The sequence below is a fragment of the Meleagris gallopavo genome, chromosome 4 (assembly GCF_000146605.3).
Source record: "Meleagris gallopavo isolate NT-WF06-2002-E0010 breed Aviagen turkey brand Nicholas breeding stock chromosome 4, Turkey_5.1, whole genome shotgun sequence".
Taxonomy (NCBI): Eukaryota; Metazoa; Chordata; class Aves; order Galliformes; family Phasianidae; genus Meleagris; species Meleagris gallopavo.
In genome coordinates this window covers 12,693,131-12,716,115 of record NC_015014.2, presented here as the reverse complement: position 1 = coordinate 12,716,115, position 22,985 = coordinate 12,693,131, and the positions used below count along the sequence as shown (strand labels likewise).

At 34.8% G+C, this 22,985-nt stretch overlaps 1 protein-coding gene across 1 annotated transcript in view; it reads left to right on the top strand.

Annotated features, from left to right (window-relative positions):
• LRBA (LPS responsive beige-like anchor protein) overlaps positions 1 to 22,985 on the top strand; it is a 368,564-nt gene that overhangs the window by 90,096 nt on the left and 255,483 nt on the right. The window contains 3 exon segments of the mRNA XM_010709547.3: positions 4,806 to 4,884; positions 5,162 to 5,295; positions 7,584 to 7,645. Of these exon segments, the coding sequence (XP_010707849.2) occupies positions 4,806 to 4,884; positions 5,162 to 5,295; positions 7,584 to 7,645 (275 nt within the window).

The window sequence follows — 22,985 nt, the reverse complement described above, 5'->3', positions numbered from 1 at the left end:
TTTTAATATCTTAGTTACAGTTGTAACGTTCTGAAGTAGGATGAACTTCTGAACGATTTGGCAGTGTGCTTTCCAGCTGTTTTCTGTGGTGCTGAGTTTCTCTATTTGTATACTTAAAGGATTGCATATGTGTGTTACTACTGTTATGGTGTGATTTTGAGGCTTTTGAATAATTGAAAAATGCTTGTTTAAGTGTCATTTTTACAAAGAAGGAGTATGAAAGTAAGAGGCAAATGTGCATTGTGTCTTTTCCTCACTGGCACTCCCGAGTATAGAAAGCACTGAGAAGTTCCATGCAGTTTCTGTTGTCTGCCTCCTGTCTGTCTGCCTGTCCTGAGTAGAGGCATGATCTGCTCCTCAAAGTCTGAAGTTATAAACAAGGCCATTTAAAAGGCTGAGGTGAAAACAGGCATGGGTACTTGGAAGGAAGCTGGAAATAAGCACTAACATGAGGTTGAAAAAGAAGTTATGACTCCATCCTAATCCTACATGTTGGAAAATGTACATTTTCTCCCACAGATTTGCAAAGAGGAATGGTGTTCATTGATTTTTTTTTAAAGAGAGGTAAAAGTATCTTCACATCTTGCTGTAAAGTGGGAAACAGGATCAAGTTTAAGTGCACATGAAGTGAGTTACCATCAGTGCAGTAGTAATTCAAGAAACCTATTGAAGTATAAGTATTTCAAAGAGCATTTCCACTTGACAGTAACACTAGTTGAATGCTAGTTACCAACAAGTTTAATGACGCTTTGAAAATAATCTAAAATGTTAATGACATACAGTGAAATATTTTAATGCTAGTATGAAAATAGTTTTAGAACAGCTTCTCTTCAGAGAGCACCATTGTTTTGTGAAATCTGTTTTGGTTTAACCTGCAGACATGTTTAGGTAACAGATCGCTTATATTAGCTTATAAAAACCTTTCATTGTAGTCTTTCATTTTACACTTCCAGCCCTGGAAGTGTATTTTTGAATGAGCTCATTATTTTACCAGATATTCCTTTCCTAAAAGGCATCGATATATTTCAGTATGTTAGATCTGTTATGCAAAATTAAGAAGTATAATAAGTCATTTGTTTGTTTTTTAAGTTGTCTCCATCCTCCCAGACTGAAGTATGTCACGGGCTGTTTCTATATTGCCCACATGTATTTTGTAAATGCTTAAGCTAAAGCATTAAGATCTTACAGAAGAAGTTGCTTTAACAATATTTTATTGCAGGAAACATCATTTGTTTAGACCTTCGGGGACCTTGAATAAACAATAAGGTTTCACTGCAAGGGGGCTAGACAGATGATCTATTTGCATTTTCTTTTATGTCCTTGCTAATGTCTGTAAAACTGTCAGTTTGAAGGAGCCAGTTTATCAGTGAAAGGATAAGGAAGAGATAAGTTGGTTTAGTTCCACATGTTTGAAGTAGCTACTGCACTTACCCACATGTGTGTTGTGGATGAAAATATGCTACTGAAGTTTTTTTTTTTTTTTTAAGCTAAAATATTGGAATAAAAAGCCATTTTGGAGTCAAAGTCAAAAATATTTTCACAAAACAAAAATTAAATGGGAATACCACGTGTACTGATCACATCTAAAAATCTCAGCTGTGTTAAATTGGAGATGCACTCTTTTTAGTGAAATGTGTCTGAGGTTGAGATGTGAATATAGGTCATGAAAAATATGGGGAAATTTAAACCATAAATATCCTTACATAAGCTTAAAATAGAATATCAGTTTGTGTAGATGCCTCGATTCCTGACTTCAGCTTTTTCAAATTCAGATTTTCAGTGCTCTTTTTTTGTTCTGTGTTTTAAAGTTGATATTACCTTAAAATATATTGGTTTTCCATTTACACGTTTAGATCTAGTCATTCTCTATTATGCAGTTTGTTTTGATTTCTAGAAAGAGTAGTAACGTTCTCTCCTTGTTGTCAGAGAGTTCCTTTACCTGTCACCATTTTTGCCAATGCTATTGTGTGTTTTAGAAAAAATAGATTACCGAGTATTCCGTGCATGTCTCTTTATTAGCCTCATGATGGCTATTATGCCCTTTAATTGTCTTAGCAGATGTTTCCCTTGATTTTTTTCCCTCGGTTATTCTACTTGTGGCCTAAATACTGCACTGAGTTTCTTTCATCTCGTTTAACTGTAAAACTCCTGCCATCCTGCCGCACTGCTAGAGCCTTTTTTGATTTTCCTTTTACTTTTGATGACTTTGACATACTCAAAGATTAGTGGATTTCAGGTCACAGATTTATCTACAGTAAAAAACCTGGATGCTTTTATACAACAAAATATGTTGCAGTCTACTTGTTGAGAGGACTTCCTTATTTTGGAGGCTTTATATATAATGTCAGTCCTGTATTCTGTTAAACTTCCCCAGTCAGCGTGCAAATTTCAGCAGACAGACAGTGTATGGGCTGAAGTCTGTCACTAGGCACTTATGTATTAAGTTGGAGCACTTTTTTTTTTTAGTGAGTATAGTGATGCTGGGCTTTGGAGGGAAAACTGAGAATTATAGTTAAATTATAAAACTTATCACTAAAATGAATTATTTTCAAGTTTCAATCCAAGAGGTAGTGGGGGAAAAGGTATTGTGTTTATTTAGGTATGAATGTCTGTATAAAAAAAAAATCATTGTGTACTTTTATCAGTATGTAGCTATTATCTGTAGTTATGCGCTACCCTGTTAAGATTTTTTGAATTGCTCATTTATTTTAATTTCTATTTTTTGCTTTCTGTGATCTTTGGCTTATTTATTTAAGTCAATTTCATGCTAATTTTCAGCACATCATTTGAATTCTGCTTCTTTGGAAAGTCCAAAATGTATTTAGGTGGTCTGTCTGTGTAAAACTTAATTTTAAAAATAAAAAAAAAAGAGCACTAGTTATCAGAAGTACTTAAGAGTCAAAACTGAAAAATATTCTAGCTACTCCCAATGAATCCAGCTGTCCCTCTAAAAAGAGAGATCTTGATTTGCCTTGATTATATACATTATTTTGGAAAGATCGCGTAGACGATTCACATTTTACCTTACTTTAACCTAATGCTTTGTTCTATACTCTTCTGTCTCTCATTCTATATGGCCCACCCAAATTTGTTTCTGACCCCGTCATCCCACACAAAAGTCAATATAGGAGCTTCATGTTGAATTTATGAAAAGAGTAAGTGATTCGCATTTGCACAGAAATCTACCTATGAAGAAAAAATTAAAGGAGAACTTAGAATTTTGATGCATTGGTTTTATTAATTAGTTTCTATGTTAGCTTTATAATGTGATTAGAGACAAACATCTATTAGAATGAAAAATACATCCTTGGGGAATAATTTATCAATGTTTTGGAGCAGAAGTTTGAAATGTGACAGGACATAACCTTAATATCAAGGATGTGTGCTTTGCCTTATTTTACAAATTTATTCCACTTCAGTCATGTAGAAAAACATTTAAAAGTTGTAGATGACACCTTTTGGTTGGCATTTTCAAGGTCTTTGCAGCATAGTTGCACAAAGGTTGTGTTTAGTTGAGCATACACCAGTGTATGTAGGGTGATTGGGAGTTTTTCTGCTGTGTCATTGTTCTAAGACGGATCAAGTCTTTGCTAAGCTAGATATGGGGACTGCTATGGTAAAACTCTTCTTTCATGCTTCTCTCTGCTGCCCTACTTCAGCTGCAGTGGGAGTCTGTAACTGTCACGCTGAGAGGAAACAGGGCCTTACGTTGGGAAGAGACAGGGTTGCAGATGGACTAGAAGTGGTATTTTCCTCAGAATTTCACAGAAATCTGTCTGCTAAGATTCATCCCTCTCTATAATTTGAAATGCAGTGCAAGCTTTGTGAGTTTCACCATTCCTGTCCTGGCTGCAAATACCTGTGGAATCTCTGGCTGTTCTGCTTAGCCTCTCTCCATCACTGCTAATACCAAAGCATACTGCAGTATGGAGTTTGTGTTTCTCTTTACTTACTGGACAACATTTACTACCCTGCTGATGAAGCCATGTAGTGTTAGTTTGACAGAACACAATTGCGTTGTTTTTTTGTTTTTTTTTAAAGTGTAGGATACATAAAAGATTCAGTCTTCACTATTAACCTGTGCATAATCAATGGGAAACAGTTAACTCATAAATGAAGTTATACTGTTGCCATCATGCTAATAAAGCTGGTGGTGCAATGGATAATTTTATCATAGCTGTCTTTGTCAGGATCCTTGTGTGGCAAAGCTTTAAACTAGATTCACTGGTTTTGTATTCTGCCTTACCGGATGTATTGGTAACATTGGTAACTGAAAATAAAGGGTTTCCTGTTAATTAAAAATTCCAGCACTTCCAGTAACCAAAAGAGATGCTTTAAAATGTTGCAATTTGGCTTTATATTAGTATATATTAATTTATTATTAGTAGTGTATAATAGTGCATTATAGGAGTATTAGGTTATCTAAGTCATTATATGCACTCCCTGTTTCAGGGTTGCAACTGTTAAATTTATTGAGACATGTAGGTGATAAGGCCAGAAAAGATCAGTTTAGTCTGAGTTCCTCCGTAAAGCAGTTGGCAGAGGCTTCCTTGCATTACTTTCTGTTGCTAGAGCAACATTTTAAAAGCTTACTAGGGCAATATCTGGTAAGTACAAATGCAATTAAATAAGGGTCTTGTGGCAAATAAGGTTCGTGGTACAGAGAGGTCGAAGAGTTTATCTAGTCCCACATGTACTTGAAAACAATGGCTTCTCATTATGGAGTGTGAAACTTAAGTCTGATTCAGATGTATTACCTCTGTTATGTGTTTCTTATATGATTAGTTTATTACTCTCTCTTGTAGGAAGGCGTTCATCTAATTCAAAACTGCCATCTGTCCCTACAGTTTCTTCAGTGCCTGAGGATTCTGCTTCAAATATGAGGTAAATTCTGTAATTGAACATCTGAAGAGCTGTGCTGGGGCTTACATTTTGATATTCCAGTTGATAATCCAATTCCACGTTTTAATCAAAATCACTTAAGCTTCTTTGTTTTAGGATGTTCTGGATGATCAGTACCTAATCAAGGCTGGTGAGAATATAAGTGTTGGGTTATTGATGCATTTTTATACATCTGTATCACACTGGCAAAATCCTGTGCTCTTTTCTGCAGAATTTCTCCAGTGTTTTGTTCTGTTAATCATGTGTATCTTTTTACTAGTATTACAGACAGACTTGAACATGCTTTGGAAAAAGCTGCCCCACTTCTGAGAGAGATTTTTGTGGATTTTGCTCCCTTTCTTTCTCGAACTCTTTTGGGCAGCCATGGTCAGGAGTTGCTGATAGAAGGTACAAGTAAGTTTCCATTAAGCATATATTACTTTTTTTTTTTTAAATCTTAGAGACTCAAAATGTCTGTTATCACTGCTGTTGCTGCCCTAGAGACTTTGCTTCTGCCTTCCCACACAACTGTCCACTGGATTTTGCTGCCTTTTCTTTCGTCTGTCTTTATTCCTCAGCTGGAGTTTGTTGTCACTACCACCTCATCTTTGCTGTCTGTGTGCTAGTTTTTTGCCTACATCTTATCTGATAGTTTCCTGTGTTGCATTTGGTCAGACCAACTACTGTCCTATTCTAGTTCTCTGATTCTTCCAGGGAATTGTATCAAAAAACTGATGTCTGAAATATGTCATGTGTGCTTTAGAAAGATAGCTAGGAGTTGGGGTCAACACTTTGACCCAGAATTAAGTATAGAATTTAAAAACTTAAGTGTAGAAAATCCTTGCATTTTCATGGTGTTGCCATAACAGCAGGTACATTGGAAACTATGTTAGAGGATATTATGATGTGTCTCTTACATGTGAATCGTCTTCTGTCCTTTTGGTTTCTCATTGGAGGGGCAGTAATGAAGGTAACAGGAATACATTGAGAAGAATTGTCTGTCACTTCTTAACTGATAAAGATTCAAGTGTACAGCAGTAATAGTGACTTTTCCCAGGATTGAATGATTGAGCTTGAGAGGGACTGAGTTTTCTTTCTACAGTTGGGTTTCTGTTTTTCCTAAAAACAATGCAGAGTTCTGTAAAGCAAAGGTCAATTCAAAAAGTCATATTTACTGCAGTAATATCGATTTAGTAGTGAACATGAGTGTTTCAAATTTTTCGTATTTTTATCATATAAAACTGTTTTGCCCACCCATTTTTAGAGCGAAATTGCAGGTTTTGTCGAGTTGCAGCAGTGAACTGAATTAGGCCCTGAGCTTGTTGTAACTTCCAGTAATTAAGTACTCGCATGCTGGAAGCTCATGGCTGATAAACTTGTGTTGATGGCTTATATTTGAGCAATATCTGCAATTGGTAAGGTTTTTGAATTTGCTTATTTCCTAGATTTGGACAGGCGTTCTGCATATAGTGCTGAATACTGTCACTGTTGCCAGAAGCACAGTTAGAGTATCAAATACAGATAAGTGTTTCTATCAGACTTCATGTTGTTTAACTTCACTGAAGTGAAGTGATTTAAGAATTAAACTTGCATTTTAGGAGTTATACCTGCCTGCCTCCCAGGGCTTTTATGACAGGGAAAAGCCTAGGAATTGTCACACTAATATTCTCTGTAAGACTGAACAGGATAGAGTTCTACTTTTGATTATACATATGGACATTGCCTTAGCTTATAAACGTTTTAATTGGCGATGCCTTCTGAGCAAATTAATTTGATTTAGTTTAACTGGAGAAAGAGATTTTTTCTGAAATATTTGTTTACCCAGGGAAATGAGTATCCTACTTGTATTTTCTTTGTCTGTGGATAAGGAGAATCTGATTTCAAAATTTTCTTTTTCAAACTTGCTGATTTTATGAAAATATTTTGACTGTAGTATAGATGATATATATAGAGAAATATATATTATATATATATATATATTATATTGTGGATTTGAAGGCTAGAAAAAAAAAAAAGCAAGAAAATGATTGGTCTGAGTAGGCAAAAATAAACAAATAATCATTTTTGGGCCAAAAGAACAGTTATAGACTAATCCAAAACATTATGCAAATACAAATAATAACAGTGGTCAAATTAGTTTATAAACAATTGAGAATGTATAATAAGTTGCTGCTTGCACTTCTGCTAAGGTTTAGTGTGGGGTCAGGGGTCAAAGCACTAATAAGAGTGTTTGGGATGTCTGCTGCCATGAAACAAAATGGAAACTTGATTGATAGCTGGGGGCTGAATGTAGAACGTGCAGTGGAGAAAGCAAAGGTCATAAAGCCATTTCCCTTCTCTGCATATATAATGACCCAATCCTTCAAGAGGTAGCAAAATGTAGATACAGTGGATTTAATATAACATATGTTAAACGTGCTTCTGATCATTTTGAAATTCAAGCATTTATGAAACTCTCAATAATGGAGGTAATGTATTACTATTAGCTGCATCCTTAGATGCAAAGCATGAAATGTATGGTCTCTCTCACAAAGTTTTATTTAATGCTGATAAAGTACAAAATTCTGCTGTAAGTGGTATGAGAATGTCAGCTTTCTTTTATTGTTGGGAGGATTCTATTGCACATTGCACTATTTTGTGTTAACAAATGATACCAAATAAGCGTGCATTTATGTGTAACATTTTTATTTTTCCTTTTGTAGGCCTTGTGTGTATGAAATCTAGCAGTTCAGTTGTGGAGCTGGTGATGCTTCTTTGCTCACAGGTGAGATCTATGTAATATCTGAATTGTTCTTGGAACACAATGGAAATTGCTATGGAAATTTTACTTTAAATTTTGCTTTCAATTTAAAATTTTGTAATTATTTAAAAACTATTGCATGCAAGGTCTGTTCTCTTACTAAAAGCAGAAGTTTTTTTAATAGGAATTTTGGCCATTTGGTCAGAGAGAGAAGATACTAAAGGTTTTATGTTACCTTGCTGTTGTGTGTTTATATAACCTTGAGTTTGACACGCCTAAGTATTTCTATACTGTCATTTTTGCAAGATGAAATAGAATCAATGAGATATTAAGGATATAGAAACAGATTGATACCTGCATCTTGGCATGCTGAATCCTCTGGGATGAGCAGAATTTTTTCTTTTGTGTAGAGATTATGAAATGAGAGATAAATGCTTTTGAAACCCTGTCATTCTTAATTGATTTGACGAGCAGTAAGAATTGGAGGAAAATGTAAAAGCAAATCCTGGTTGTCAACTGGTACTTTCTCCATTTCTAAAAGCAAAGAAGTTTCAGATATTTCAGATGCAATTTTCATATTCTTAAATTTGTAGAAAAAGACACAGAGCCCAGTAGCTTCCTCAAAGTTATGATCAAGGAATGTTATATGCTATATTAATTGTATTTTCTTTTTGATTATTGCTTTCTTTTTCTAATTAAATGGAAGAATGTTTTTATTGAGCCTTTCTTTTGGTGCCTTAAAAATGATACCTTTCTGGTAGTAAATTCCCCTACTTAAAACTTTAAAATAGCCTTTTTTAATGGGAATGGTATTGGTCTAGAGGTCAAGGGTTCTGACCCATTTCAAAACCTTTGACCTTCATTTACAACCCTTATGGTTTGCTTGCCTGACGAATAAGGATAATGCAAAATTAATGTTTCTTCACATCGATTTATTCGTTTTAGTGCCTATATTGCCAAATTTATTTAGAGTGTGCTGATAGACATTTCATGAATACAAATGAAAGAATCATAGAAGGTGTGAAAAATCGGTAGTCTGCATTGTCAATAAAATGCAATAAGAACAGTTACTTCTGGAGATTACACCTAATAGATTTTACAATGAACTAGTGAAGAGTAGTTATGTTTTCTAGTAAGCTTGTTACTAATGAATGTATGTAGGAATTTGCTCCTCTAGTTTTTCATTTTCTTCAGAAAAGAAAGCTTTTATTCTGAAAGAAATTTTATAGTCCTTGTGGAAATTCTGGAATTTAGGAATGGTTATTATACATACTGCAACACTGGAAGCAGGCATTCTTAAACTAGAGAACATGAACTTGCTACTGATATATATTAAAAAAGATTCTTCACCATCAATAAATCCATATGCAAGTTATAATGTTGCTCATTAATGTGTTAAACTTATCTGAGTACAAGATATTTGTCTGAAAGTGTTGTATTACCATTTAAAAAATGAGATTTTGGTATCCTTTCTCCTGGTTTCAGTAATTAATGATTAACCTTTCCTTCTTTTTAGGTAGGGTAATCTAATCTTTTTTTAAAATCATGTTGTCCTTACTGTACGTCACTTGTTTGGTTGTGGGAAGTGGAAGGGATAAGAAATAAATGACGTGCTCTAATGCATCTATTTGTCATACGTGTCATAGTGCCATTTAATACTAATTTAATCAAATTGAGGATATAGTGATTGCTTAGTAGTGCTGGTTGCTGAGACTGAGGTTGTTCTTAGTGAAATAGTCGAAATAAACCAATAAAGTCACAAAGACCTTAGAATCCTTTTTAAGTTGCATAGCAGCTGTAGTTTTTGGCAGAATATGAAAAATGATGTGAGAAATGAATCTAAAATTAGCTCCAGATGTATACAGATTGTTCTGGGGTGATAATTACATTTTTCACTTTGAATTTTCCTAATTCAAAGAGGTCAGCATGGCAATCACAGAAGTGATTTATTTTGTTAAGAAGTGAACTGTCTTTTGCTACATGAAAGCTTGAGAGATATGAAATTGAATTTCAAGACGACGGTTTACAGATACTGGGAGGAGAATGGGATTGAGCTTGATTGATTTTTTTTTTTTCCCTTTTTTTATTTTTTTTTTAACCGAGATAGGGTGGGAAGGGAAGTGATATCCTTTTGCTAAAATTTTAATTAATTTTTAAGAGGAGATGGAGAGGATGAAGTGCCAAAGATCAAAAGATCAGGTCAAAAACTAGTTTTTAATCACATAAATAATGTGCCATAGTTACGAAGTAAGTATCTGCAAATTTGATTTAAAACTTCACAAATTTGTCAGCCATCATTTTATGAAACTGAAAGACCGTTCTGATTAATTTCTTTGGTGTTTTTACGTTAACCTCTTTCTGAAAATTTGTTTTAAACATCCTATGTTTGTTGTAAGCGCTTGATTTATCTTTTAAAATGTGTTTATTTAGATTTATGTCTGAAATACTTTTTTTTTTTAGTGGTTCAAAATAGAACAACAAAGTCTCACAAGTAATTTTTCCCCATAAAAACACAAACTCCTGCAGTTAAGTGATTAAAAATGTTAAGAAGATATTTCCATCCAAGTATTATGGCGCTGTGTTAATGATTTTTCTCCTTTGAAGTTTGTGTATTCAGGCACATTAAAAAAAAAACTTCACTACTGTGTTTTGCTTTTGTTTTTATATTTTGATGTATTGTTTTCTGGTTTAGAGAAAGTAAAAAGAGAAACAAGTGGTTTGAGATGCAGACAAAAGGCTGTTTCTAAGGTGAAAACAGTTGTGTGTTTTTGATAGACACGCTACGTTTTCAGACATGTGTCTGTGTGTATACTTACATTTATATAAATCTATCATAAAGAAATCCTTCATTTAATATTACTGCAAAGTGTTCCTGCTTATTTGACATTAATATCATTTTTGAAAGAATCGACGTTGCATTCAAGGCTACTTTATAAAAGTGTTGTGTTGCTCATCCTAATTCAGTCTGACACACATTCCAATAACACTACCTCCCTTCCAGGGTTTAAAACGAAATTTATGGCTGGGCATTGTGAAGTGCATCATTTAAAAATGGTTTCAACCCAAAACATCTAATAAATAAATAATGTGTATGGCTACTCAGTAGCAGACTTTCCAGACTAGAAATCATTCCATCGGATACTCAACAGTCCACTATCGGGGAGGGCTGTCAGATAAATCTTATAGTAGCTGTATTCATGTCCTGTAAATCACATGTTATTGTCTGAGCCTTCTGCCAGGTCATCTATTCTTTTCCCATATATCAGAAATGCATACAGTACAGTGAACCTAGAAGCACCATGTAGTCTAGGCTGGTATCCTGTTGGGGTGATTAAACAAGCTAAATGAGTGAGGTCCTGTGTCTAAAATCCCTTTTAAATGAGTGACATCAGGATGGTAAAGATCTTCGCATGCTATTGTAAAGCAAGGCTTCTGCTTGGAGAAACTTGATATCGTCCTTGAAAAAAGCGTTTTCATATAAAATGATTTTTCTCTAAACTCAAAGGGGCATGTGTATGTTCATTCATAAAGTAAATATGCTACTGTGTGTCCTTTCGTTTGTCGCTTGTTTCCTTGAAATACTCCATCAAAACAGGAAAAACTGCCACCTTCCCTACTCTCTCATGAAGTTTCTAAAACATATTTCTGTTACTCACGTACATGAAATGTTTGTTCTATTATTGTAGATCCAGAGTGAAAAGGTACAGTAAAAGGTGAATAAAGTTCTCTATGATTCCTTGATGCTTTTTAATTTAAAGAATTGGCAATTCTCGAAAAACTCTTTATCCTTTTTTTAGTAGATGAACTGAACTGTCACTGGAATATACGTAAGAGAACTAATTAGGTTCTTTTTGTCAGATTTGTCTTTGACTTGAGTGCATCTAAGTTTTCTAGACCATAAAATAGACTTATTCAAACTGATTCAAATATTTTTCTGTAACTGGTGGTAAGCCATCCAACGTTCATAAAAGTTTAGGAAATAAGAATTGATGAATACTGCATCATCTTTTTATGCTTCCTCCCCCTACTGATCCCTTGATACACCCTGCTTGCTGGCAGGGCTCAGTAAAGAGCTTCTGCTCCCTATTGTTTCCAAGGGACAGGTTTTGCAAAAGCAAGACCAATATTTGGATACATTAAACCTCTAGGCATTTAATCTTCTGGAAACAGGACTGTGGTGTATTGCGGTACGACTGCATGGTTGGAGCTATTGGATTTTTATCGAACCTTCATCAAATACAGTTTTCATGGGGAGATGGAGGAGAGGAGCATAAACTCATACTCTGGAAGTATGTTAATGGCATCGTATCTCTTACTCTGTTAAGGACTCGTAATTATTTGGAGAATATCGACATGTGCCATGCAGTCGTGCACCCTCGAACAAACAGTAGGGCAGCATTTACCCCAAGAAAGTATAATATTATGGTAGTTAAGATTTTGATTTTTTTTTTGCACGCTTTTTGCGCACCATTCTTCGCCTCTGCCCTTGTGCTTAAACGTTTGTAAAATATCATAGGATCTTTAGGATTTTCTGGATATTCTGTACACAGAAAGGTTTGTATCAATGATCCAAAATCTCAGGAATAGATTTCTGCGCTGTTCTAAAAAAAAAAAAAGCTAAACCTTTTCATTACTCAGAGTTTTTAGGTGTTGTAGAAGATGAGTGGTTTTCAGTTATTGTTGCAGAGAATATAACAGAGCATATGGCGTTGCATTGTGATCTGCACTGGTTTCTAATTTACTTTTAAGTGCAATTTCATTTGATGGATAATTATAGCGATTGTTATTAAGTTTTAATTGAATTGGATGTAGGTTATCTGTAGAGCTGCATCACTATGATACCATGGCAGCTGAAACGAATGAAAGCACCAAAACTCTAACTGTATCCTGGAATAAGTGCTGTTTGAATTCTTTTTGTGTGCTCCACTTGTTCGGTGATGACATTATCATCAAGATGCTGATTTCCCATCTAATTACATTGTGTTCTAATAGCTGAAAATTAGTTTTAAAATGATCTAATAATCCTTTAGGTCCATGATTTGAAAACATGTGCATCTTGGTACAGAAGGCAGAAGGCAAATTTTGTAGGATTTTTTGCTGCCAAATGACTTTCAGTCCATTTCAGTACAAGTTCTAATTTCGTTTTAAAGTACTTAGAATCTGTAGCAGTTTTTCCAGTTGTTAGAACAAGAAAGAGTTTATGTTTGTATCTTTTCTTATTAAGGATTACAGTTTGGATAGCATAATTCTGATTAAAAAAAAAAAATAATGAATGCAGCTGTATTTGATTAAAAAGAAAGCAAAGCACAACCACTATACCTCGAGCGCTAATTTGCCTTATGATTAAAATAATTAGAAACAAAACTTGGTTAGGCAAATAGTAAAGATTAATGACATAACAGATAAAATAGGAAAAAGGACTTCCCAAAGTCTAAATTGTGATGTTCAGAGTAAGATGCTGGATCAGTCATGCCCATAGGTGTTTACTTTGTGTTGTTAACTTTCTTTGCTATGTTATGAAGTATTCAGTGTTTCCACTTCAGCCTGAGAGCTAAAGCTGAGAGAGGTACCCAGAAAAATGCATCATCCTCAGGTGTGCCAGTGACTTTGTATTGTAAGTTAGTTGGTTTGTGCTGTTTTGATTAATTGGAAGATTGAAAGAAAATCTGTCAGCCTAGCTTTCTGTAGGGATGAAATGCCTGGGGAAGGAAGCAAGACTACTCAGTATCATCTTATTCAGCTACTGACTGTTTAGATTCTGACGCTGTCTCAGGTCTATGCTGTACCAAATAGAGCAAGGCATAATAATAAAACTGTGTATGAAAGCGCAGAGTTGCCAGGCATTTTATTAATTGCTATTTGGGTAGTAGTTGCAAGATTCCTAAGGCAGTTTCTTAGCAAATATGCACGACCACTGTAACTGGCACGCAAAATGAAAGACTCTTATCCTGTCGTTAAGGTGCTTTTGGATGACAAGTATTTGGGCCATGTCTTTTGAGTTTTTATGTGCAGTGCTGCTTCAGGATATTTTTAGTGCAGCAGTATTTTAGTGAGCTCTTAGCTCTTGAAAAATTCTCCTAGTTATTATGAGGGCTGCTCCAAAAGTAGTGCCTCCTATTTTATTATCTTGACCCACAACGTAATAGTGTCAGAGGTGGATGTTGGTATGGTGGTAGAGGCTGAAACCTTCCTGCTAGTTTACCATTCTGATAGGATTTTCATCTGTTTCTGTTTATTTAAATCCTTTCCTTTGAACTGAATTATGCTGAAATTACATTTGGAATTAGCACTGGATTGTTTTTTTGTGACCTAAGTGGTATTGTAGACTTTGTCTCTTCAGAACTAGGCTATTGTAATATATTGTGTGAAAATCCAGAACAATGCAGAACTTGACTGTTGGAACTTCACTCTTAACTGGAATTCCTGTTCTTTTCTAAATTGCTTGAAACATATCTTCCTTTAAAAAAAAATAAAAAAAAAAAAAGACCTGCATCGAATTCAATGGAATTAACTGAACAGCCACTCTAAGCTATGAAATAGGAGTTTCTAACGAGGGGTTTTTGAAAAAATCTGTAACGAACACACTAGTTGGATTCCATTTTTGTTTGCTACATTTATGGTTTCAATGTTGTCTTTTTTCTTAGCGTAGTTGTTGGCTTTGGCAGTAATGTGGTCTGTTTGCTGTTAGTATAGTTTACAGATTAGGAGTTTAAAGCCACTGTGTCCATCGCTATTTTAATTTTTTTTAAAAAATAAACTGGTAGAAAGGGACTGGTTTCTGTCATGTCTGTAAAGCAGGTGTATATTGACAGTTTGCTTAACAATAGAAATCAAAGAAGTGTATAATTTAAACTGAGCTGTTGCTTTTAACTATGGAAATAGATTAGAATGTATTGGGAATGATTTGTCGATACTACGTGAATAATAAGTGGCCTATTAATGATGTAGTAAGCACTGTATAGTTGTATCCTAACATGTAGTGGTCACAGTAGTTAAAATACATTAACTATTTCTTTCTCATTATTTCCTTACATGTTTCCATATTTTGTAGTCTAGGAGATAAATTAAAGGTTTGTTCACTTCTCAATTTAGAGATGGAATATATGATATGGAATTGTAAGGTGGGCAAAAACTACGGAGTGTGACATTTAGCTTGAGAAAAATAGAAGAAAATCTGATACTTGCTAAATATGAGTTATTTTGGTATTTGATATTTTATTAAATGGGCTTGTTATTTGTGCGTGTTGGACATAAATAATCATCAAAGCAATAGAGGTGGCTTCCTGATAAAGAATTATTTCACCTGGCTTGTCTGGATATCTGATTTTGACCCCATTTGGAAAATGCCCTCTGTAATTTTCAGTGAAGCCATGGTGCTTTGGTGTGGACTTGGGTAATGAGTTGATTCTTGGGACAGTTCACTTGGAGAAGTCAGAGTGACATGAAGACTTTGGATAGAGGAAGGAATAAGAGATAGCGTTGAAAGAAAGGCACAAAAGCCCTTAGCAATAGTTTGCTATGCTGGAGGAGGGAGAGAGATGAACTTACTAGTGTCATCTTATGAAAATGTAAATCTTTCTATTAGAAAAATTTGGAGGGGGGAAAAAGTAAGAATATCCTTCCCTTCCTTTATTTTTTTTTAAGTGCTATCTTTAGTAGTTATTCTGTGGGCTCTTCAGATACTAGAGACTTTTATTGAGAAAATTTCTCTTATGAAATGAAAATTACTTAAATTTGGTCAGGAATTCAGGACACGGTGGTGTTGATAGCAGTTGAATGGGAAATGTGTCCACTTCAGTTAAAAATATTAGCCTGTAGAACTTAAAACTGTGCTGAGAGTTTGTATGATTAATGTGTAATTTTTTTCATGTTCAGGGAAGAGAGCAGATTGTATAACTTAAATGTGAATTTTGGGAGTCTGGTAGGTTACAGGTCAGTTTCACATTCATGAATATACACTGCAGATGCTACAGATGTTAACAAGAACATAATTTAGCTACAGAAGTAAGACTTTTCTGAAGAAAAAAGGCATCCTGTTGCTTCACCAGCACACTAGGACTTAAAAAAACACCACCATTTAAGGTGAGTTTTGTGCAGCAAGAGCACACCCTGTGGCTTGGCAGTCTAGTCAGAAGGATGATACCATGCTGACTTTATAACTAGATCTTTGAACAATATTCTCATGGGTGGTAAATGCAAAACAAAGTAATATCAACTGGCACTTAATTCTGTGAGCTCCCTGCTGATGGGGCTCTGCACTGAAATGGAACTCTTCCTGACAGGAAGTCAGCCGCGAAGTGTGGAGACCTCTGAAAATAAAGCGTGCCTTAATTTGACACCCTGCTGTTTTACAGCTAGTCTGTTTAATTTGAGACCATGGAAAGAGGTTTGGTGGAGGGTAGGGGGTGAGATTGTGGAAAGTTCAGAGAGTGGCAGCATTTGTCTTTTAAGCTTCATACTAATTACACATACATGAATGTTTTTTGTTCATGTTAACAAGCCAAATCATTTTGATCTCGCTGTTGCCAAGCAGGAGTTGAAGAAAGATCTGGGGAACTGAAAGTTGTGGCAGGAGGAGCTTTGCATTGTGGTGGTGTGCAGTTAAAGTCTAAAGTTGAGGCTTACTTGCAACTTGTTTGTGCCTTTTTATGTCTCTCGGCAACTGGAAAAATCATCAGATAGGCTGATGATTCACTGGTCTCTGTACAAATATTTTAAGAGATTTTGCTCAAGTGAAAAAGCTCGTTATTTGGATAATGTAGCCATGAGGTTCACATTTTAGTTTTTAGGCCCTACTTCTGGAGTCAATTTTGATTCAGAAGAATGAGCTGAATTTCTCAGTACTGTTTGAGTACTTACTTAAAGAGACTTATTTTTATTTCTGCCTAAATATAAATGGTAGTACTTGTATTTTTGGACAATTTACTTTGTATGTGCACGGGAGGATTTGCAGAAAATTGTTTATCAGGTTTATCGTAGCAATACATAAAGGCAGAGGAGATTAGAACTGAGATGCTGAGTGTAATGTAACAGTGGAATAATGAATACACAAAACAAGGAGCAAGTCTGAATGTAGAAGACAGGCAAGTGAGGACAGTAATGTAGTATGGAAGCGGAGTGTAATGGCAGAAATGCATGCTCATTTTTCTTCTTTGTGCATATATGCATTTAAGTTAATAATTTTGAAAAAAAAATAAGCTCGTATCACTTCTCTTTGTTCTCCTTATGTTGTCCCTTTTTGTCACTTCTGTTTTTCTGACTCGTTTCATGTGAAGTAGTTTCTTGTTTTCTATTTCTGCTTTTCTTTGTAGAAGATTGGTACTTCAGTTTCTTAATTAATGTCTAAGATTTCTGTCCTATTCTTCTATAAGCTTCTGCCTTTCATCTTTGCATTGAAAGTAGCCGCTGGTTACAGAATCTGAGGAGGAAACTACAGAGGAAAAGGTTTGCTGCTAGATGAACTTAAACCTGACCCCTAATGTCATTTCATGAAGTCATGGCAACAGCCTGCTCATGGGGGAGAGGAAGGGATAGGCTGCCCAAGCAAATTGCTTCCTGTCAGAAATGTGGACCTGAAATCAGTGATCGGCCCACTTGATTTTTCTTGATTCTACAGTTTCTTGCTCTAGAGAGAATGTAGAAGAACTGGAGCTTACTAGAGACTTAACTGTCCCATGTAATGCAACATCAGTTCTGGGGATGTAATTTTACACATGAAGTCATGAGTTAGATTGCACCATGCATGTAATAAAGGTTTTTCATATATGTACTCGTGTCTTTTTGAAACCAGATACAAAAATAAATGTCATGAGTTTTGGTAATATGCAGGCTCAATGCTGTGATGCTTTTTACGGGTAGCATTCTGTTTGTGCAGTTGTGTTTCAATCATTTTTAAGGACTTCTTGATTAAGTAAGTTAAGATCTTCTATTATTAAAATTCCTCTTGAAGAATATTTGATATCACCATAAATGATGACGACAGCAACTTAAAACAAGATTTTATGTCTGCATGTAATTCTAAAAAGATTGTGTGTACTTCAGTATTTTATGTGGTATGGCTTTGCTTTTATTATAGACTTCTGTAATTTGCAGAGAAGGCAGCAGTTGTCTTCAAAAGTAATCTCATAGCTTAGAGGGTATTGTCTGACAAGCTGACAGTTTCTTATTCAGTATTTCACTGAACAATGCGGCACACAAGTATGAAATAATCCAGCTCTGTATGTGTATAATTTATTTTCAGAATCTATAAAAACTTGCTGTGACGTGAACTCAAACTTTAGGTATTGAAATTAAACTCTCATTATAAGGTAATTTCAGGCATTTACCAGTAACAACGTAATACCAGTTTATAGGAAGCTCTGTTTACATGGAATATCCCAAGTGGTTAAGCAGCAGGGGAGTCTTCTGCTTTAAGTTAAATAACTGCTGTTTCTGTATGGCTTGTTTACTACTTGTTTAATTCTTAGTGCAGTGTGCTATTGAACTGAGCATGCAAAAGTCAGCTAAGAGTTCTGTTTTCTGTGTCTCAGTTTATTACTTGCTGTACAATAATAAAGGAACTATTTTATTGGGTTAGTTGTAATTAACTTCAGCACTAGGCATTGGTATAAATCATTCCTAATCTGTTTTCTTTACATTTTTGTTCTTTTTAACTGGTTCAACCTAGTTTCTTTCTGTCATCCTCTTACATAAGGACTGGGGTTGTAATTGCTTTTTTGAATTAGGCTGTTGGAAGCTAACATGCATGTTGATCCAAGAATTGATTAAGGAACACTAATGAATTTCATATAACACTTTTAAAACATTTGCAATAAATACTATGCAATAAATACTCTATGGTAGTGATCTGTTGTATTGTTAGAGTTCAATACATTCTTGTCATGCTGCACAGCTGGAAAAATGTTGCAGTGTAACTTTGATTCAGTTTCATGTTTAAAATAGTTAATGACTTTGTGGTTGTGAAACACGTGAAAAATGTTCTAACAACTCCGTAGAGTACGTTTTATAAAGTAACTGTTGTTATAAAAAGCTTTACTTCTGTGTTTTATCAAGAGAAAAATACTGGAACAACTCACTGTGGATTTTCAGTCCTTTAGTTCAGTCTTGGTGTTTGATACCAACTGAGCCCTGTATCTTTTTAACAAACTTATCAATACATTTATGTACTTCTGCATGTTCAGTTGTTGGTTAACGGCGCAGATTTAAAGCAAGTAAATACGCCTCGCAGGTCCTTTTCAGTCAGTTCTGCAGGAGCGATCTCGCCTTTCTTCATTCCTTGTTCTTTTCAGGGGCAGAGAGTCACACAGGCAATCTCAACTCACTTTTAGTGTTCGTTAGTAAGATCTGAGTGTATTTTGGAATATTTCCCCGCAATTGAATCCTCGATGTTAGGTATCCCCTTGAGAAACTGTCTCGTTTAATTGATTTTTATGCAACTTTCTCCTACAAGATTTTTTAATTTTTTGAATACCAAGACTTCACTGGCTGATTTTTTTCTTTTTTTTTTACAAAAGTCTAATTTTTTTTTTAATGGAATGCCAGCAGTAAATACTTGTTATTGTAAGTGAGTGTGTTTGATAGTTTAAAAGTCTTATAAAAATAATTAGCTCTTTTATATAGTTCTGATGGCAGCCTAGCAAGTTTCCCCTGGAGCTGTCTCTAATGAACAGGCCTTGATTTTTCCAGTTGGGCTTTTAGACTCCCTGAGGACTTGACTTCAGACCTTGAAGGGCAGCAGCTGCCATTTGTCTTCAGACTGGAGTTGCCAAACAGACAGACCATATACTAATAGGACGCATTTGTTCAGCCTGAGTATGTGGAGCCCTGATAGAGGCATAATGATGATCATCAGTTGAAAGCTTGTAGCCGGCTAGGGTTAGAGTAACTTTTATCATCCTTATTGCAATCAAAACCTCGGTATTGATTAGTCTGATTTCTTTACTTGTTATGCTGATGCCATGTTACAGCTTTCATACATGAGACATTGTTTAAATTTTGATAACTTCAAAGCTGTTTGATAAATTTTCCCCTGATAAAACATCAGTAAATATTTTTGCAGACTACTGCTTTTCTTTGTAAATGTCAAGATTCAGCAACGGTGATGTGTTTATCTATGGAAGGGTGCGTGTATGTAATTACTTAAATTATTTTTTTTTCTCGATCAGTTTCAGATTGTTCTTCCGTTACTGTTTTTTTGTTAATTCCACTTTTATTTGGGCATCCACGTATGACTGTTCTAAATAACGTCATCTTCAAATATGTTTTCTGGTTGCTCTTACATTTAAAATGTCTCATCCCTGCAAAATTTTGCTTTTTTGTACTCTACTCAGTAGGTGTTAATTTGAAATTAAAATGTTGCATAGAGTTCTTAGTTACGTTTTTCCTTATTCCATACTGTTTTTCATTTTTAATGTGTCTTTGTAGATTTAAAAATGTTAAGCAAACTCTCTACAAGTTATGTGTTTGCAGATGTCAGATATTCTACTTAATGTGCAGTCTAGCTTTTTTCAATTATGAAAAACACGGCTGAGATATAATCTAGTTTTTGCTATATATTCTTTATTGCTGAGTTCATTCATGCTTGTAGTGGATGTGGTGCTGAGAGAGTGGTGACACCAAGTACAAACACTGCTGAAAAGTTCTTGATAGTTTACTTTAGACACTTAAAGATTAGAATATCTCTCTATGAACATGTTTTTCACGCAGATTTGACCTTTAGTCTAGGATATAATATGTCTCTTAGTCATATGTTAACACGTTTTCCCACCCTACTCCTTAGTGCTCCATTCATAGTTGTCACTACGGAAGTCATCCTTCTCATTTGTTTAAGAATCAAAATAAATTTTTAAAACTTCAGCAGATTTATGGGAAGTGTGGATTAAGAAACAATTGACTGCCTGTCTTCTCTTGCATTTGAGTGTGCATTTCAAACATGAAATATAATTCGTCATTGTTAATATGTTAGTATTGTCAGGCAATTTTTTTTCTGAGAAGTTATATAAGGGGTATGTGTGAGTGTGTATGTATACATATAAACATAAAGGATGACTTGTAAATAACAATGGTAGTACTATTTTTTGAAAATGGAGCAGTTTTGATCTCTTGGTACTTTTTGAAATGTTTTTGAGATGCATATTTATTTGTTCAACAGTGAGATCAGTACGGATTAGGCTCACAAATATTGTCATACAACTTGAAGAATATGTATTTTTGGTTAATTCTTTGAAATATACTTCTTTCTATAGTTATTTTCCTAGAAGAGTACAGATGAGGATGAATTGTACATTGCTGTGTACATGCAAGCACTTGAAATTGCAACGCATCCAAATATTTGTAAAAATAAATAAATCCTGGCATTTGAGTGATTAAAATTTAGAAATGACTGTGTTAGTTAAAGGGTCTACCCTCCTTACTCTGTTTTATCTCTAACTGTGGATGCAGAGAGATTCTCAAGAAGAATAAGATAGGGCAAGCATATATGACACTCCTCCAAGAGTGTTTTCCTCTTTCCCGCTGCTGTCAACGTGGGATATTTTGTAAGTTGAATGGACTTTGTGACTTTACTAAATATCGGTGAATTTTCCTTGCATACCCTTGTACCATCTCCACTTTCTCCTACATTTAAGCAATGCAGCATTCTTTAACAATGGGTTCTACTGGTCTGTAACACACTGTGAGAATAATTACCTCAGTTTATTTGTTCTCAAGCTGGCTTCTACTAGCTGATGCTTGTAGAAAAGGGTTTTAGATGGGCAAGGGTAAATAATGAGCTCCTCAACTATTAAATCTGATCAGGAATATTCAGAACGTGCAGGGAGCCAAAAACAAATGGAAAAAATAACTGATCGGCAGAGGTGACACCTGAAAATCCAAGTTCAGTGTGGACTTAAGGATCTTCAATATTTATCTAACATTGCCATAGAATGAGAGACATGGCTTCTTTTTAAGAAAAGAAGAAAGAGGATTGAGTAGTATGAAAGACTTCTAAATATATTCAGAGGTGGAATAACTGTACATGTAGATCTAGGTTACTAAAGATTGTTTTGCTAGAATTATCTCATTGCTGGTTGTAGTCTAATGCTTGCTGTGATTTTCTGTCAACATGTATTTCCCCATCAAAGGAGATGTGATAGTGATTTATTTGAATTTTAGTGTCACATGACTGATCATTAGTTAGGATTAATTAAAAAAGAAAGCTGTAAAGTAGATTTAAAAAAAACAACAGCATAGAAATGTCTAACTCAAATGGGATGACAGTAGGTTAAAATACAGACCTTGAAGGAGATTGTTTGTTTCTGAAGGGGTGGTTTTAATGGTTTTAATACTAATACTGCTTCATGTTTTCAACTAATGATCTTTGTATACTTATAATGTGACAGTGAAACTTCTTGATGATATAAAATTGATGCTTTAAAGGACTGGGGTATGATTTTGCTTATGATAGAGTTGCACAGTAGCGACAGGAAATGTACTGTTCTATACAAAAGAATAATTCAGATGATGCTGAAAGCATCATTTCAGGAAAGGATATAGTACATGCATTTTGTCTCGAGTACTTTTCCGAGTGTTTACAGATTCCATTAAGGAAGTAGGTGAAAAAGTAATGAGCTAAGAAGTTTCCACATCAGACATGGTATTTGAGTAAAATGTGATTTCTTATTTGTCTCCTTAAAATGGTTGCTTTTCAGTGTAGCTATTTGTGCTTAGTGCTTCTATCTTTTTTCCTGCTTCACTATTCTCATTGTACAGTGACCAAAAGCATTAAAAGTAGATTGTCTTTCAGTTACTAAACATTTATAGCCATAGGAAATGATGGTCAATTAAGTACAGCTTAGAACAGGTATGAAATTATTGACTTTGTTGATCTTCTCTTACAGTCCTTCCTTAGGAAAGTGCTGAAATGTGTTTTGTAGTTATTTAGTTGCATTAGTGGTTGAGTTTGAGGCTTTTAACGTGTTTTTTCCTAATACCTTTGGGAGATGGATAACTAAGATGTTGATATAATAATGCAGTATGCATACTGAGTATAATTGTTTGAGAGAACATATACTGTGGGGAAATATTGAAGGGATCATGAAATATGATGACCATTAGTCTTTTCTTTCAACTATTAAAACTAGCTTTAGGGTGTGTTCAGCTGGAATTTATGAAATTGTTTAGACTAACGCTGCTTTTGATGATGTCTGATGTAGAGAAAAATGCTGAAAAGTATCATGATAAATACCCCTTCTTTTCACTTTTGGCAGCCTCCATCTTCACCAATTAAATTTTCAAGTGTTGTAGTGAGTTCTGTTAATGAGAGAGAGATTACTAATGAAGAGCAACAGATGGGCAGTGTCATAAAAAGAACTTTCTTACTTTTTTT